Here is a 15,253-nt window from a genome sequence, read left to right as displayed (position 1 = left end):
ATCCGAAGATCATGCGTGTAGGCTCGTAGTGTCCGTCTTCAGTTACAAACGCTGCTTTCTTGATGTCACTTTCACGTATTGGTACATTGAGAAAGGCCTTTTTCACGTCAAGTTTCGAGAAAAGTTGTGACCCTGACACTTTGCGGAGTAGTGTGTCAATTCGCGGCATGGGGTGGGCGCGTTTGGTCGTCTTCGCATTCAGGAAACGACAGTCGACGCACATTCGTTTTGGAGTCGATTCATGGTGAGGCTGGTCCACAACAATAACAGGCGAGGCATATGCAGACTTCGACTTGCGGATGATGCCTCTTTTCAGCCAGTCCTCTGTTTCCTCTCTTATGAACTTTCTGTTGACGTCACTTATCGTATACGGTTGCATGCGAACTGGTGTATTGTCACTGAGGTCAATCGTGTGCTTGGCATGCGTGCAGAGACCCAATTCGTTGCCGGGGTTTGTAAAAACATGGATGTTTTCACTCAGTACGTATCTCATTTTTTCTGTTTGGTCCGCGTTGAAGTTTGCCGGTTGCACTTCTGCGATTTCGCGACGAATTTCCTCCAACGATGGGAGATTAATATGACCTTGTTTTGGGGAGTTGGTCAATGTGGCAGCTACAGTCGTTACATCTGTTTCTTCGTTGTCGTCCTTGTGTGCCGGCTGTGGCATGATGTTTTTTCGATGTTCCATTTTTGGCGTTTCCGGTGGACTGTTTTTCGGTATCCACTCGAGCGTGTGTGTTCCATTCGTGTAGCGTTCGATGTAGTCGAATGCAACACATTCTCGCCAATCGGTCCCTATGACGGCGTTATGTGGCAAGTCGTTCACTACTTTTACACCGATGGTCGCGCTTGCGTCTTCGATGGCGATGTGCCCTTGAGTTGCTCCTACGGGAGTCGTTGAGTCTCCGAATGGTCCTCTGAGTACGCAGTCCGTGTCAGGCACAACATCGAAATTACGTTGTTCTGCAAACGCTGACGAAACGAGAGTAGCAGTAGATCCCGTGTCCCATAGCGCTAGTGTCTCTACACCGTTGATCTTCGTAGGCACGAGAATGATCCTGCCCTGCGTGCGCGTCGTCACGATGCGGTGGGTGCGTTGTTCTCGCGCTGCTCTTTCTTCCCTTCGCCTCGCGGCGGCTGCCTTCTCCTGTTCGGAGCGTGTGTCAGGTTTCGTGCAGTCCTTCGCGCAGTGTCCGCGCTGTAAGCAGCGAGCGCATGTGTTGGCGGAGATTCTCGTGGGCTTGCTCGGTTGATGATCACCCTTCGCTGTGCTGTTTGCTGTCTCGATCCGCGCACTGCTGTCACGTGGGGATGGCTTCACGCTTGTGGTTTCGCCTCTCTTCGATGTCGTGCGTCTATCGAACTGTCGCGCGTAGCTGATGAACTCCGACACGCTTCCTTTTCGTAAATCGTGAAAAGCCGCGAGCATGGGTTTTGCGTTTTCCGATCGAACGCTTTGAATGAGCCAGTCGACGATGTCGTCGTCGCTTAGTGCGTACTTGCCGCGTTTGATGCGTTGCAGTCGGGAATACATATAGTCTGTGATGTTTTCGTCGTCTTTTTGTCGCCGTGCGTTCACGCTCTCTACCCACTCGCAGAACAGTGGCTGTTTGTCGAACTCCTTTCGTAGTGCCGCTACCCAAGTGTGCCAGTCTTTGAGGTTCACGCCGTCCATGCGGTGCCAAGCTGCTGCTCGTCCACGAAGCCTTGAGATGCCGGCGTTTAATGTGGCCATGTCGTTCCGTGAGCACCTCTCGCGCATATTCTCCACAGATGTGACCCATTCGTTCAGACTGTCGTTGTCTGTGCCGGAAAATGTTGGGAGAGTCGCTGTGAGATCAGGCATGGTCGTAATCTGGATCGTGGCGTTTTCGTTTGCCCCATTGACTGAGTTTCCTGGCACTCCCATTTGTCGTTCCAAGAGCTGTGCCATCATTTGCATCGTAGTTGCCAGTATCGTGAGTTCCGTCGAGCTTTCGATTCATGTCGTCGTGGGCGTCTCGGGGAAAAATCTGCGTCGATGCGTGTCACTGTGAGGGTCTTCGCTCTCGTACTCGTCGTTGAGCGTCGAGTGTCTCACCTCGGGTTCTCGATCCGTCATGACTGCTCGTTTTGTTGCACACCGTGCTTCGTTTAGGTTATGATTGGACGTTCGCTGACACCGTGAAGGCCGGGGACGTTCAGATTCGCTTCTGTCCCGCGTCGTTGACCTCGTGTCTTTGTCCTCACACCGCCTTTTCAGCCATACCGTGTGCTTGCCTTCTTCGCAGCATGGATCGCTGGTTTGTCCGCGTTGGTGCCTTTAAAAGTTCCTCGTCGCCATGTCAGGGGTTGGTGCACATGATGACACGATCGTTGAATGAAAGCAAACAGATTTAATAGCGATTTAAATGGATTACATAACGGCTTCTCTAGCGAGCGCGTCTTCCTGCTCCGAATGCCAGACGTCACGTGATGATCTTTTCCCGCCTCGCGAGCCAGGGGCACTTGTTCCTCTCGGATTCGACGACAGGTGTCGCCAGTCTCTCAGCTCGCACTGAATGTTCGTGTCGTTCTCCCAATCGTCGGTAGGTGTCGCTAGTCTCAGCTAACAGAGGGTAATATGTTCATTTAAGCTTGAAGTGGGGCTTCGCAGCAGTACGGATTTTCGCTGGAAAGGTCTATTCACGGTATAGCATGCTCCCACTGCAGTGAAACCACCTTTACAGGGGGTTTCATGCGGTTTATGTTTATTCGTTCATTTCGAATACTTCGAAATTAAGGGTAATTGAACATCGTTTCGAAACGAATTCGAATATTCAACATTCGAATATTCAACGTTCTAATACCCAACATTCGCACAAGCCTAGCTCTAAGTATAGTAAATTTTAAAACACAACATATTTTACCGGTTACCACTTACCTCCTACTGTAAAATCCCGAGCAAGTGCCCCCCCCCCCCTTCAACGGTGAAAGATAATCCGACAAGATTTGGAGGGGGGGCCTTGCTCGGTCGCAGATCAAAATTCAAGAGCTGCCAAGAATAAAGAATGCACACACGTGCTTCTAATAAAATGCTTTATCGAATGCATGCATTCGCTGCTTTCATGCGCCCTTGCTGGGCAAGTAAAAACAGTGAATGAAACAGTGAAAATGGTGGGAGGGAAGATGGGGAGGGGGCACTTGCTCGGTCATTGGCACCTATTCAAATCTCCCGAAAAAGGGAGGGCAGCGCTTGCTCGGGTAGGGGCCCTTGCTTGGGATTTTACCATTCTGAAATTCAAATCCTGCTGCTATTCAAACTTTCTTCCACTTCAGTTCGTATCAAAAAGAATGACATTCACTCATGCCTTGTTCCAGTTTTTAAAAAATATTGTGCAGCTTGGCCATGACAAATATGCTCATATTTTTTTATAATATGTGATAAATACTAGTCGAACTATTCGATTGGAAATTATTCGACCAAATCACTATTTGCTTTGAATTCACTTCGAACCTAAAACTTACAATTCGCACATCCCTATTGATAACACTACAGATGAAAGCACCTCAGAGGTCTCATCTTTCAATGTTACTGTGCTGCAGCTAGCTTCCTGCTGCTCACGCAGCAGCTGTAAAGAAATACTGCAATTTTCTTCTGTCATTTAAAACAGAAAGTTTTAAGACAGAAAGCAGGTGGTTCATGCCTGTAGATTTATGTTTATTCTTTGCTGTTTGAAATGTGTTATCGTGTCCCTGTATATTGTTATTCAAGAGTTTTGTGTTAAAAAAAAAGGTGTTGTTCAGTATTCTGTGCTCTTAAGAGGTGTAACTCAGTTTTGGTTGCTGCCTGTTCCATATTCAACATGTTCAACCTCGTAAATAGCATGTATTTCCCAGTTTTCTTCTTGCCTCCAGATGAAGAATTAAAGAAGGGGAAGTAAAGCACTGTGCAGGGTTGTGAACAAAGGCGGTAGGAGAAATTGATTGCAAATTTATATAGTAGTAGACAGATGTTAATTGGCTTACAAGGCTGCCCTTGTAAATTGAACATATTAATCCATGACCTTGTATGCTCTGTAGATCCCGACCTTGCTAACAAAACTGCGAATAGTTGTTTATAATGCTCCCTTTATGTTTTTAGTAAGCACGGTTATACAGTCGAGTTCACTTATAACAATACTGTTTATAACAATATATCAGATATAACGTGAACAGCGATGGCACCGTCCACTTTTGTGTGCTTTCTATGGTAAAATAAACCGCTTATTACGATGCTCCAGTGCCGCAATATCAGATATAGTGATTGAATCCGCCTGCAGTGCGCGGTGAAAATGGCTCTCCGCGCCGACGACATGCGCCGCGATGCACCTCACACCCCGTCCACCCCCTCAGAAAACAAGTCGACTGCACCGCTTACAAGGAAGCCAGAGGAGGAGGAGGAGCTTTCCTCCCGAACTCCCCTCCCGGAGCTGCCGCTTTGGCCTCGTCCGCTCGCTCGCTCACGCACCTGTTGTGTGCGCCATGCTTTGAGTGTCATTCTCCACAACTGACTTCATTTTACGTTTTGCCGCGGACGGGACGTCGCGACGTCATGGCCGATGTCCCGGCGTCCCGTCAAGGGGTTCCGGAGTTGTGGTCGGCGCTTAAAAGGACACTAAAGACAAATAACAATTTATGTCAGAGTGAAAGCTCAATGTGTGACAACGTCTAAAGCGGCAATAATATCAACATCAGTGCCCTACTTACCGAGAAATTAAGCTAAATGTATCACACGATGAGCGCCACGAGCGGCATATTTTGGAAATGATCCCGATGACGTGAGAGAGTTCGACTACAATTAATCACTCGTAATCAAACTAGCTGCAATAAAAAAAGAACCTTCCGTGCATCAAGAGACGTAATAAAATGCTGCTTGTTCGTTTCTGTTTGATTCATGGAAAAAAGAACCTCTTTGGCGTTGCCATGGGGAACGGCGCGCGTGGTTCAAAGGTTCCGTTTTCGCTGAACTGCGCTTCACCCGGCACTCTGCTTCGCTCACGCAGTTGCGTCTCAGTGGTAGTTTCGGTATTGCGTACTGCCGCGTGTGTTTTGTGCGCTCGTGAAAGTCGCTCTGACAGAAAGTTTGACAAAATGCCGCATGCATGTGATTTAACAAGGTGTGGGTTCGAGCTAGTTGGTACTCCATGATCAACACTTCTTGCGCAAAATTTTCTCAGACAACGGACGAAACTTTGCGCCCGTCCGTGTCTGTTTCGTCTGTTGTCTGAGAAAATTTTGCGCAAGAAGTGTTGTACATGTGATGTTGCCGGATGCCCGAATGGCGCACGCCGCCAGTGCACACCGCCGCGTAGTAAAGGCGGGCAACGTTGGGCAGGGCAGCAGTGACGTGAGAAACACCGCTTTCAGGCGGGTGATTTGAAGTGCGCTAACGCGATGCGGACCACTAAACCTTATTTTATTTCAAAATAAGCACTTCCTTGGCACAAAAGTAGCACTATGAGATTTCTGGACCGTCATTCCAACGATCAACGTCGACTTAATATTTGCCTTTAGTGTCCCTTTAACGAAGATGCATCGGGTCTGGATGATTTTCTTCATGCAGGCGATGTTGCGGAAATGTCCGAGTGCCTCAGTGATGAGGCGATCGTTGCGCTTATTGGTTATAACGATGGGATTTCCTTGGCGCTTGGATATTGTTATAAGTGGACTGCATTGTAATGCGTACTGCAGACAAAAACTTTCTAATGTTTTCGATGCATACCAGGCCGTGAAAAATTGTTTGGCGTTAATGATGAGTGGATGTTATCACTGTACTGTATTAGCAAACCATTCACAATATAATCAACATTCAATTCACTTCTGCACTAGCTTTATTATATCCATATTCGATTCACTCCTTGTGCTATTCAATTTGTATTTGGTTTGATCTCAAAAAGTACTATTTGCACGTTCGTATAAGTTACCTTACCACTTCTACATTTCATTTGAACTTAGATATTGACGTCCCCTATGTTTTCTTTGTCTTTGTTGTGTATTTTTTTCATACGGTTGTGACGAGAAACTTGTCACCTTCTTGTATGCAGCAGTGCCGTACTTATTCAAATGTAACGCGAGTATTTTTTCCAGATTTTTGCTACCTAAAATTGACCCTCGCGTTATAATCGAATACCGAACTAACTTTTTTCTTCCTGGACGCAATGAAAAGTCACCCCTTGCATTACAATCGTGGTCATGTTGAAATTCAGTAAATACAGCACCTTTTTTTTTTTGTTTCCGTAATCTCATGGAATTATCAAGCTCACTCAGTGCAGTCTTTTACTTCCCATGTATACACTGTTGCGACGAGAATAGGGGATCACGCTTGCAGACTTTCTGTCCAAACGTTTTCATTTCCTGTGTTCACATGTGCAGCCACTTGCAGATGTCTCTGGCCGAGTTCGATGCTGACTTGATTGTCTACAATGCCGGCACGGACGTACTCAGTGGCGACATGCTTGGCCACCTCAACATATCGGAGAAGGTATGCGCAAAGCGTTAGGTCAAGAGAATTACGTAACACCGAAACTACCGTATTTACTCGAATCTAAGCAGATGTCTTTTTTTTTCGAAAAAAATGATGTGTGAAAGCGCAGGGATCGGCTTAGATTCGAGTACCATGATTTGACCGCAGCCGCCACCTGCCTAAAGGCCGTACATGCTAGCGGCATGACGGCTCACCATCCGCCGATCTCAGGCTACCGTACGCAGATGGCTCTGCATGTGCGTCCATCTGAGTTAGATCCTCAATCAGAATAAACACGTCGTGGTGTCAAGGTTTTTTGATAAAACAAGAAAGTATACAGCCAAGAACAAAAGCCTCCAAAACTCAAGCCGTTAATGTCTGTTCTGTTAATGCACGACCCACTTAATTTTAATGGTTAACTGCGTAAGTTGCAAAGCATACAACAGGTCGAAACATTTAATTAGTAGGTTATGTTCCGGACCTAAACGAGAGCTTGGATTTTTTCGTAACTATCATGTCCTAAGCGCTTTGTTACCATTCATTTTATGGTACTTTCAACAATTGCATAGGTGCGTACCAAGGCGCCCAGGCGCTGGTGATTGGATGAAACGGTGTACTAGGGCACCCCAGTGCAGACCGGTGCAATTTGTCGAAGACACCATTAGTGTCCCATGGTGACATTGCATCTCCCTGCACAGCTGTAATTAAGGTGGCTTGGATGGAAGTTCACCATATACAGATTTTCACTTGGCTGGATTACTGTGTGGGCAGGTGAGTCAGGAACTGTGGAGCTTGAAAGCAACGACAACCTGCTCTGCAAATCTGTGGCATCTAGTGCACGGTTGAAGTGCATTTCAACGCTATTGTCATGTAGTCAGTGTTGGCATCATTCCCCCAATTCGACAGTCATGCACAGATGGGAGAACTTATCTGTGAGGCTCAATGCTTTGTGAGCGATAGATCAGATGGAGAAATACTACATTTAAAGGGCCCCTAAACCACCCAGAGGTCGAAATTTAGTCGTGGTGTGACAGTTGCGCACGAGTCTACAACGAACATGTAGCTGTGAGAATTTTTCAAAACAATGCCGTAATAGCGGAGTTACACGCGTTTGATGATCGAAATGCTGCGATCGCTTGTTTCACTCTTTCCTTCGCTACCCTCCACTCGTCTGCTGGTCTCCTCTCCCAAAGCCGCTTTGCCCTCATCGCCGAGTACCCCTTCCAATCTCACGTGACATACCGTCATTGCTGACGCGCTCTTCGAAACAATGGGCACTTTTGGTTGTCGCGACTTTGTGAACTCAATGCTTCTCGGCTAACCGCTGTTGTTGCCGTGCCGGCCCGTGCTTGTACGAATTGTGCCGGCATGGACCCTGTGTTGCGCCCACGCCTTCAAAGGATCACCAACATGACGGACCTGTACGGTGACACGTGTCGCGTGTTATCATTTTGCCAGTTGGCGCTTTTGCAGCCAAGCCCTGATGCATGAAAGCCATCGCAAAACACTGTCAAATTCAGTCCGTGCAGCGCATCAGACCACTACGTGTGACTGTGCTGGTACACTTGCGATTTGGCAGTTGCGTTACGGGCCGCAGTTGCCGATTCGCAAGCGCGCACACGCGGGCTACATGACGAAGAACAGCAAGGAGCGCGGGCAGCTGCTTGCAGACTAACCGAAAGTCGTAGGTTCTGGTTCGACCAATCGCAGCATCGCCTGCATACCGCATCATAGATTCAACGCGCTGACGTTACACACGTCACTAGGCAGACCTGAAGGGCCCGGAGAAGAGAAGAAATGGTTTCTTGGAATTTGTGGCACGCCCGCAGCTTGTAGCACTGCCACGTGTGGCATCGTTGATCGTGACGGCATTCTGCACACGATGCACGTGTTTACTTGAAAGGTTTGAAAAAAATATCGGAGGTAGTTTAGGGGCCCTTTAAGCACGTTAACAATGGCCAAGCACATTGTGCCTCCAAAATGGCCACTGTGTGATAAAGTCCACGGTAATGAGCCTTCGTCTGCTTTGAACTGTTTGGAAAAGGCGATTATTAGGTCATCAATGAAGGAGCGATGTGAAGTTATCATCATCTTTTGGGACAACAATAAAATGTTTTTGTTTTCTATTTTTTTACTTATTCCTGTGTTCACTTATTATGAATGTGTGGCTTTAATGAGTGCACCCTGCATGGCCGTTATGTTCATTTTAAAGGGGCCCTGCAACACTTTTCCAAGTAACCGTCTAATGCCTTCAATAAAAGAGCTTATTGCCTTAAAAATCGACTGCCACAAAAATTTTTAGAATTCGTCAAGTAATAGCGGAGTTTCAGGGATTTGACACGTACTTTAATCGCTTTCTCTCTCTTTTCGTACCAGCAGGCGCGCTGAAAGCTACGCAAGGGAGGGGGATGACAAGTGGGCAAGAAGATGCATCCCTTCGTCAGTGCGCGTCATGACATTGAGCACTTTTCTTTTAATTTTTTCTTTGAATGCGCGGCTTACTTTCAGTGTGATCGCAAGCACGTGCACGGGCATGTAGCAGGATTCTGCGGTGGCCATGGTAATTATGCAGCTCATGATGCTGAAATCGGCCAGTGGCCGTGGACTTGGGTATGTGGCGCAGTAACTTGGAAACATGGCACCATTTGTAGAGAGAAGGGGGAGCGGTTTCTAGCTGACTTTGAGAATTACCTTATTTACTTTAATGTAGGCCGGCTCCAATTCTAAGCCGACCCCCGAAATTTGCAAGGCCAGAAAGAAAAAAAAACAATCATTGTACTCGGATATAAGCTTCCGACACCCCTCACTATCGCACATCGTTTTTTCGAAAAAAAACATCGGCTTAGTTTCGAGTAAATACGGTACTTGCAAATTTCAGGTCGCGTTCTGCGCTATAATGTTTGGCTCGCGTGTTTTCAGGAGCCTCGACTAACGATCGGCAGCGTTTTCTGACCATGCTGAAAAAGTATTGCAGGGTCCCTTTAAGTATTTACACTATGCAGGCCCTTCATTTAGTTGGACAGACATGAATTTGCCATTTAATGCTTAGGGCGTCCGCGAACCAGTGCATAGTTGAAATCAAACTTCAAATGAATCTTTCCAACCGGAGTTTGCGAGATCGAAAGACAGGATATCTGGCTACCTACATATATGATCGAGAGATTACAGTATTGCAGCAAACTTACGTCTTAGCTGCCTTAGAAGAGACAGCACTTGCACCACCAAAAGTGAAAAAAAGAGCAGTGTCAAGCTACATGCCAGGGATACTTGTGTGCACTGATGGGTGCAGTAGCTTCGTCCCCGAAGCTTTGGCTACACAGCCATACATTGTTGTCTCTGGGTGTAATAACTCACTTGGGATTTAAAATTATATATATATATACCAATTCTAAGGTTTTATTTGCATAAAATGTGATGTGCTTATGAGGTAGGATATTGGATGAATTTTGATCACTTAACTAGGGTTATATCTTGCATCTTTTCACAGTACAAAAGCGTTTCGACATTTAGCCTAAATTAGAATGCGGGCGCTGTAGCCGGGATGGAATCTGCGATCTTGTGCTCGGCAGCGCTTGAAAAATCCTTGAACAGGAGATGTTGTAGGAGCCAGCATTTCGACAAGCGGTCTCGTCCTAGGCAGCAACTGACAGATAGGACCACTTGTTGAAACGTTAGCTGTATCGACAACCACCATTCAAGGATTTTCCTTCCCTTTAAGAATACGTTTCCCCCTGAACGTCTGTCCATAGAGCCTTATATTTTAAATGCAGTAGGTTTCTTCATTGTGGATAAATTTCATAAGGAGCTGTTGTGGATTTTGAATAGCCACGTTGGTTTTGTCTTTGCATTTTTTAATACTTAAGCTTCATAGCTAGAACACAAAGCCCCATGTTAGCTGTGGTGGTTTTTTTTTTTTTTTTTACAATAAATGTGTTTCTGGCAGATATCAGTAAATTATCTTTTAATTGATCACAATCGTTTTTTACAGTAATTCTTATGTGATTCTGGCCTTTAAATGTTGCTTCTCATGCCTTCGAAAAAAAAAATCTTGATAGTAATTAAACTACAAAAATTGAGAATTTGTTTCATTCCTTGCTGTCCGGCAAGAAATGATTAGAGACTCCATTTTTTTCCTTAATTGGAACATAGCTAGTTTTACGGGTGGACTGTTAAAGGATGCCCAACATGGCATATGACTTAAAGTTGTTGTGTTTGCTTTCAGAATAAACCACTACATAGATCATCAGTGCACAGTGAAATGGCTTTTAAATATAAGCGTTAATTATTTTGAATAGTTGGCATACAGAATGAAGCACTTCCTTAATGTCATTGATATGTCGGATGACGTCAGTTCATACCAAGATTTAAAAAAAATGTAAAAAAAATTATGACCCGGACGTGATTCGAACACGCAACCTTCTGATCTGGAGTCAGACGCGCTACCGTTGCGCCACCGAGTCAGCTGATGCGTAGGGAGCTTATACGAAGATTTGGTGGTCGTGGCGGATGCTGCTGATTTATTTGCGGCCTATTCACTTTCGCTTTTTGAGCTGGTGACGACCACACGTTGATTCGAAACTCGATTGTGTACGATGCGCTTGTACTTAGAAGGCGCATCGACGTCTGACGACACGCACAGGCGTGACCGGGCGCGACAGGCTTGCGTGCCAACTGCCAGTTGTTACCGAGCTGCGGTCAAAGCAGGTCAAAAGTCGCTGCGCCGTGCTCCCGACCGGGCTGCAGAAATTAGGCGCCTTTTCCTGCTCAAACCACTACCACCACCACCAGGTCAAAGCTCCTGAGTTATGACCATTATGACGTACCGCAAGTCCCGTTCAGAATCGCACCGGCCGGCCATGGGCACTGCTCTGTGCTGTGGCTTTCTATCTCTCGCCTAGAAACACAGTTGCACTCACTCGGTCAGCTTTCATAGGCGGGTTCGGAAACCATGGAGCGCGTGCTGCATGGGCATCATTTTCTTATGACGTCTAAAAACGCACTAAAGTTTCAACCAGTGGCCAGGGGGTGGTACACCGGGTCCGTGCCGCCCCCTCCCCCTAAATTTCTTTTTTTGCCATCATGGCATACAGAGCACAAGATGACGCTCGACCACATCTGCCTGCCCGCCCCCCACTTCAGATAAAGGAGGTGCCCCCCCCCCCCCAATAACTATATGGTTCATATTTACAGGCAAACAGGCGTGACATTTAAATATACGCGCTTGCAGCTCTGTTCTTGCTGAAATTTCGCAGAAAGCTCGCATTTTAAATCGTCCTCATCATTTAAACTAATACTCAGTACTGTTATTTGCTCAGTTTCCAGGGGAAAAAAAAATTTTGCACTCATCATTTAAAAAGAAAATTATGGCACATTTGCACTTGTGGTGCCCAAACTGAAGGAACAGCGTAGCTGGGTGGCCTTCCTTGCTTCTCTTTTTCTTTCTTCTCTTTCTTTTTCAATGTTTCTTGTATCTTTTCTGTCTCTATTTCTTTCTCTTTCTTGCGCTCTTTCTATCTTTATTTCTTCTTCTTCCCTTTCTTTATCTCTCTCTCTCTCTTTGTTTCTCTTGGTTTCTCTAATTTCTTTCTCTTTTTGACCGTAGCCCTCCCGGGTTACAAGGCACACATAATTAAAGGGGAAGGTAGGGGCATTGCAACATTGGTCAGTAACAGATTCACTTTCGTAACACATCTCGGGGTTAGGCCTAGAAAAACGGAGATCTCCTTGGTTGAGGTCATTCCGAGCGCTGCCAACCTTTCCAGTATCTTTATATTGAATATATATAGTAGCCCTAGTGATCACAGTCAGCGTTTTAAGACCATCATAGCTAAGGCAACGAGAATGGCTGGGCTCTCCCCTCTGGTTGTAGCGGGGGATTTTAATGCGCCTTTCCATGCGTGGAACTACCCATATGATTCTGTTAAGGGTAGGAGCTTGTGGCAGGAGACGGGGGATGTGGGTCTAATATTAATGATGGACCCGGCATTTCCTACTCGACGCGGCACATCCACCACCAGGGACTCTACGCCGGATCTAGTCTTCGTCAAAAATGCGGGCTCAGTCGGGTGGGAAAACCTTCTGACAGATTTAGGCAGCGACCACTATATTAACATCACTAAATTACAAATGGAGGCAAAATATAGAAGAAAGTTCTCCTATCTGGACTGGGATAAGTTTAGAGAGTCACGCACGGCTCGAGCTGAACGAGGGGAAAAACCAGAGTCTCTGGAGCAGTGGACAGAGATGCTGCTGCAGGATGTTAAGGCAGTCACTAAGACGATTGAGACAGAGGTACCGACCGACAAAATGGACAGTAGACTTGCGCATTTATTGGAGGCCAAGCAGTCACTGTTGGAACGATGGTAGGGCCAGAGGCTTAATTGTAAGCTTAGGAAAAAGATTGCAGAGATAAATAAGCAAGTTGAAGAACATTGCCAAACATTATCCAGGCAGCAGTGGGATGAAATTTGTAATTCAGTCGATGGACAAATGCGAACGAGGGGTAAATGGAACCTTCTAAAACATCTTCTGGATGAGTTGGGCACAAAATCTAATCAAAGGGGTGTCCTTGCTAAAATACTCCATCTTGCTCAAAAGTCCTCCTCGGGAGCGGAGATATTAGAGCAGCTATCTAATAAGTATCTACCGCTAGCTCCCGATTCCAACATGCAAGCCTATCCGGCGTATGAAGGGACACCGTGTCCTCATTTGGATGAACCCTTCGGAGTAAGGGACGTGCGACGAGCCCTGCACGAACTCAATGGCAGATCAGCACCGGGTCCGGATAGGGTTAGCAATAAAGCACTTAGAAACTTGGAAGATGACTCTGTTGAATATCTCACTGACGAGATTAATAAGATTTGGAAGGGAGGTGATATCCCGGAGCAATGGAAGCTGGCCAAGGTGATACTCATACCCAAGCCCGGTAAAGCACCGAGTTTGGATAATCTCCGTCCCATCTCTCTCACGTCATGCGTGGGAAAGGTGGCGGAGCACGTTATCCAGAACAGAATTGCGGCTTACATAGAAGACAATGATATCTTTCCTCATTACTTAATTGGCTTTAGGCCAGGCCTCTCCACCCAGGATGCTATGAAAATCATTAAGACTCAAATTTTAGATAATCATACTAGGGATACCAGGGCGATCCTGGGCGTGGATTTAAAAAAAGCTTTTGATAATGTCCGTCATGATTTCATTCTGAATGCAATCTCTGGTCTCAACCTAGGTTCCTCGTTTCATGCATTTGTCAGATCCTTCCTGAGCAGTTGGAGAGCCATCCTTAAAGTTGGCGATCTGGAATCGGATGTGAAAGTCCTGGGCGATAGGGGCACCCCGCAGGGCTCTGTTCTTTCACCCCTACTTTTTAACATTGCCATGGCTGGTCTCTCGAGGCAGCTTAGTGGAATTCAGGATGTTGGTCACACAATTTACGCAGATGATATCACCATTTGGTGTCCGGGAGGTAGTGATGGCGCTGTAGAGGCTGCCCTGCAGGAGGCAATCGACACTACCGAGTGCTTTCTGGAGGGCACAGGTCTTTCCTGCTCCCCGGAGAAGTCTGAACTTCTCCTGTATAAGCCGGTCAGGAGGGCCCCCGACCGAGAGGCTGGGTGCCACCACTAGAGACCGACATCCACCTCCGTACCAAGAGTGGTGGGTTAATCCCCAAGGTCGCTTCCATTCGAATCCTAGGTATGACGCTGGAAGCGACGGGCACCAATAACATCACGATTCAAAGATTAGCGAAAAAGACAGATAGTGTTATTAGGCTAATTAGGAGGGTGGCTAATCGACGGGCAGGGTTATCAGAGGATAACTTGGTCAGGCTTATCCATGCCTTTCTGTTGTGCCATTTTACATATGTGGCGGCAATGCACGTTTGGAAGAGAGTGGAAAGGGATAAGCTTAATGCGATGATTAGGAGGGGGGTAAAGAGTGCCCTGGGGCTCCCCAATTATACCCACACGGATCGTCTCCTGCAGTTGGGAATTCATAATACATCGCGGAAGCGCAAGAAAGAGCACAGGTAATTCGACTCTCTGGCTCAAAAGCAGGCAGGAGAATTCTCGCGGATATAGGTACTCCACCGGCTCAGGTTGATGCTCTGTACCAAGGGTTGACGAGAGATCAGAAGGAGAACATTATCGTCTCGCCTGTCCCGAGGAACATGCATCCCCAGCGAAATGTAGGCAGGAGGAGAGCGCGAGCTCTGGCCCTTCTCCGCGACGTTGAGGGTCTCCAAGGGGGTGGCTGCTTCGTAGACGCGGCACAATATGACGGCAACAGTGGCAGGTTTACGGTAGTTGCAATTAACCACCAGGGGGTTACCATTAATGCGGCGTCGGTATACGCCCAAACTGCTAATGCAGCCGAGCAGGTTGCCATCGCCATGGCTCTCCTCGATGAAAATCACGAAAATATATATAGTGATTCTAGGGCGGCCATTCGCGCTTTCACTGTTGGTGCTGTGTGTAAAGAGGCCAAAGCAATACTCGGTGAGAGGTCAATTAGAACTCATACCCTTACATGGTTCCCTGCTCATATGGGCTCCATGGTAGGGGGGATTATCAATCTCAATGAGCTGGCCCACTCCAGGGCGCGAGGGTTAACTATCCGCGACCATGGAGGACTTCTGGGTCAACCTGGAGGATTGGTAAATAGGGATCAACCGACCACGTACAATGAAATTACTTTACATTTCGCCTATGGGTAGGAGAGTCTTCCCGCCTCCAGCTCGGAAGTTAAACAGGGCGCAGGCTTTGACACTGAGATTGCTGCAAACTGAAA

At 46.9% G+C, this 15,253-nt stretch overlaps 1 protein-coding gene, 1 long non-coding RNA gene and 1 other non-coding gene across 4 annotated transcripts in view; 1 reads left to right on the top strand and 2 right to left on the bottom strand.

The window, feature by feature from the left end:
• Positions 1-15,253, bottom strand: part of LOC119397931 (uncharacterized) — a 452,016-nt gene that overhangs the window by 221,408 nt on the left and 215,355 nt on the right. The window lies entirely within an intron of this gene.
• LOC119395905 (histone deacetylase 11) overlaps positions 1-15,253 on the top strand; it is a 39,896-nt gene that overhangs the window by 20,477 nt on the left and 4,166 nt on the right. The window contains exon 8 of the mRNA XM_037662921.2: positions 6,373-6,481. Within this exon, the coding sequence (XP_037518849.1) occupies positions 6,373-6,481 (109 nt within the window). The remainder of the gene's footprint in view (positions 1-6,372; positions 6,482-15,253) is intronic.
• On the bottom strand, positions 10,852-10,923 carry Trnaw-cca (transfer RNA tryptophan (anticodon CCA)). The gene has a single exon. It is a non-coding gene; the product is annotated as a tRNA-Trp (tRNA).

The sequence above is a fragment of the Rhipicephalus sanguineus genome, chromosome 6 (genome assembly GCF_013339695.2).
Source record: "Rhipicephalus sanguineus isolate Rsan-2018 chromosome 6, BIME_Rsan_1.4, whole genome shotgun sequence".
NCBI classification, from domain to species: domain Eukaryota; kingdom Metazoa; phylum Arthropoda; class Arachnida; order Ixodida; family Ixodidae; genus Rhipicephalus; species Rhipicephalus sanguineus.
The sequence above is the reverse complement of the archived record's forward strand: the minus strand, read 5'-3'. Positions and strand labels throughout refer to the sequence as shown.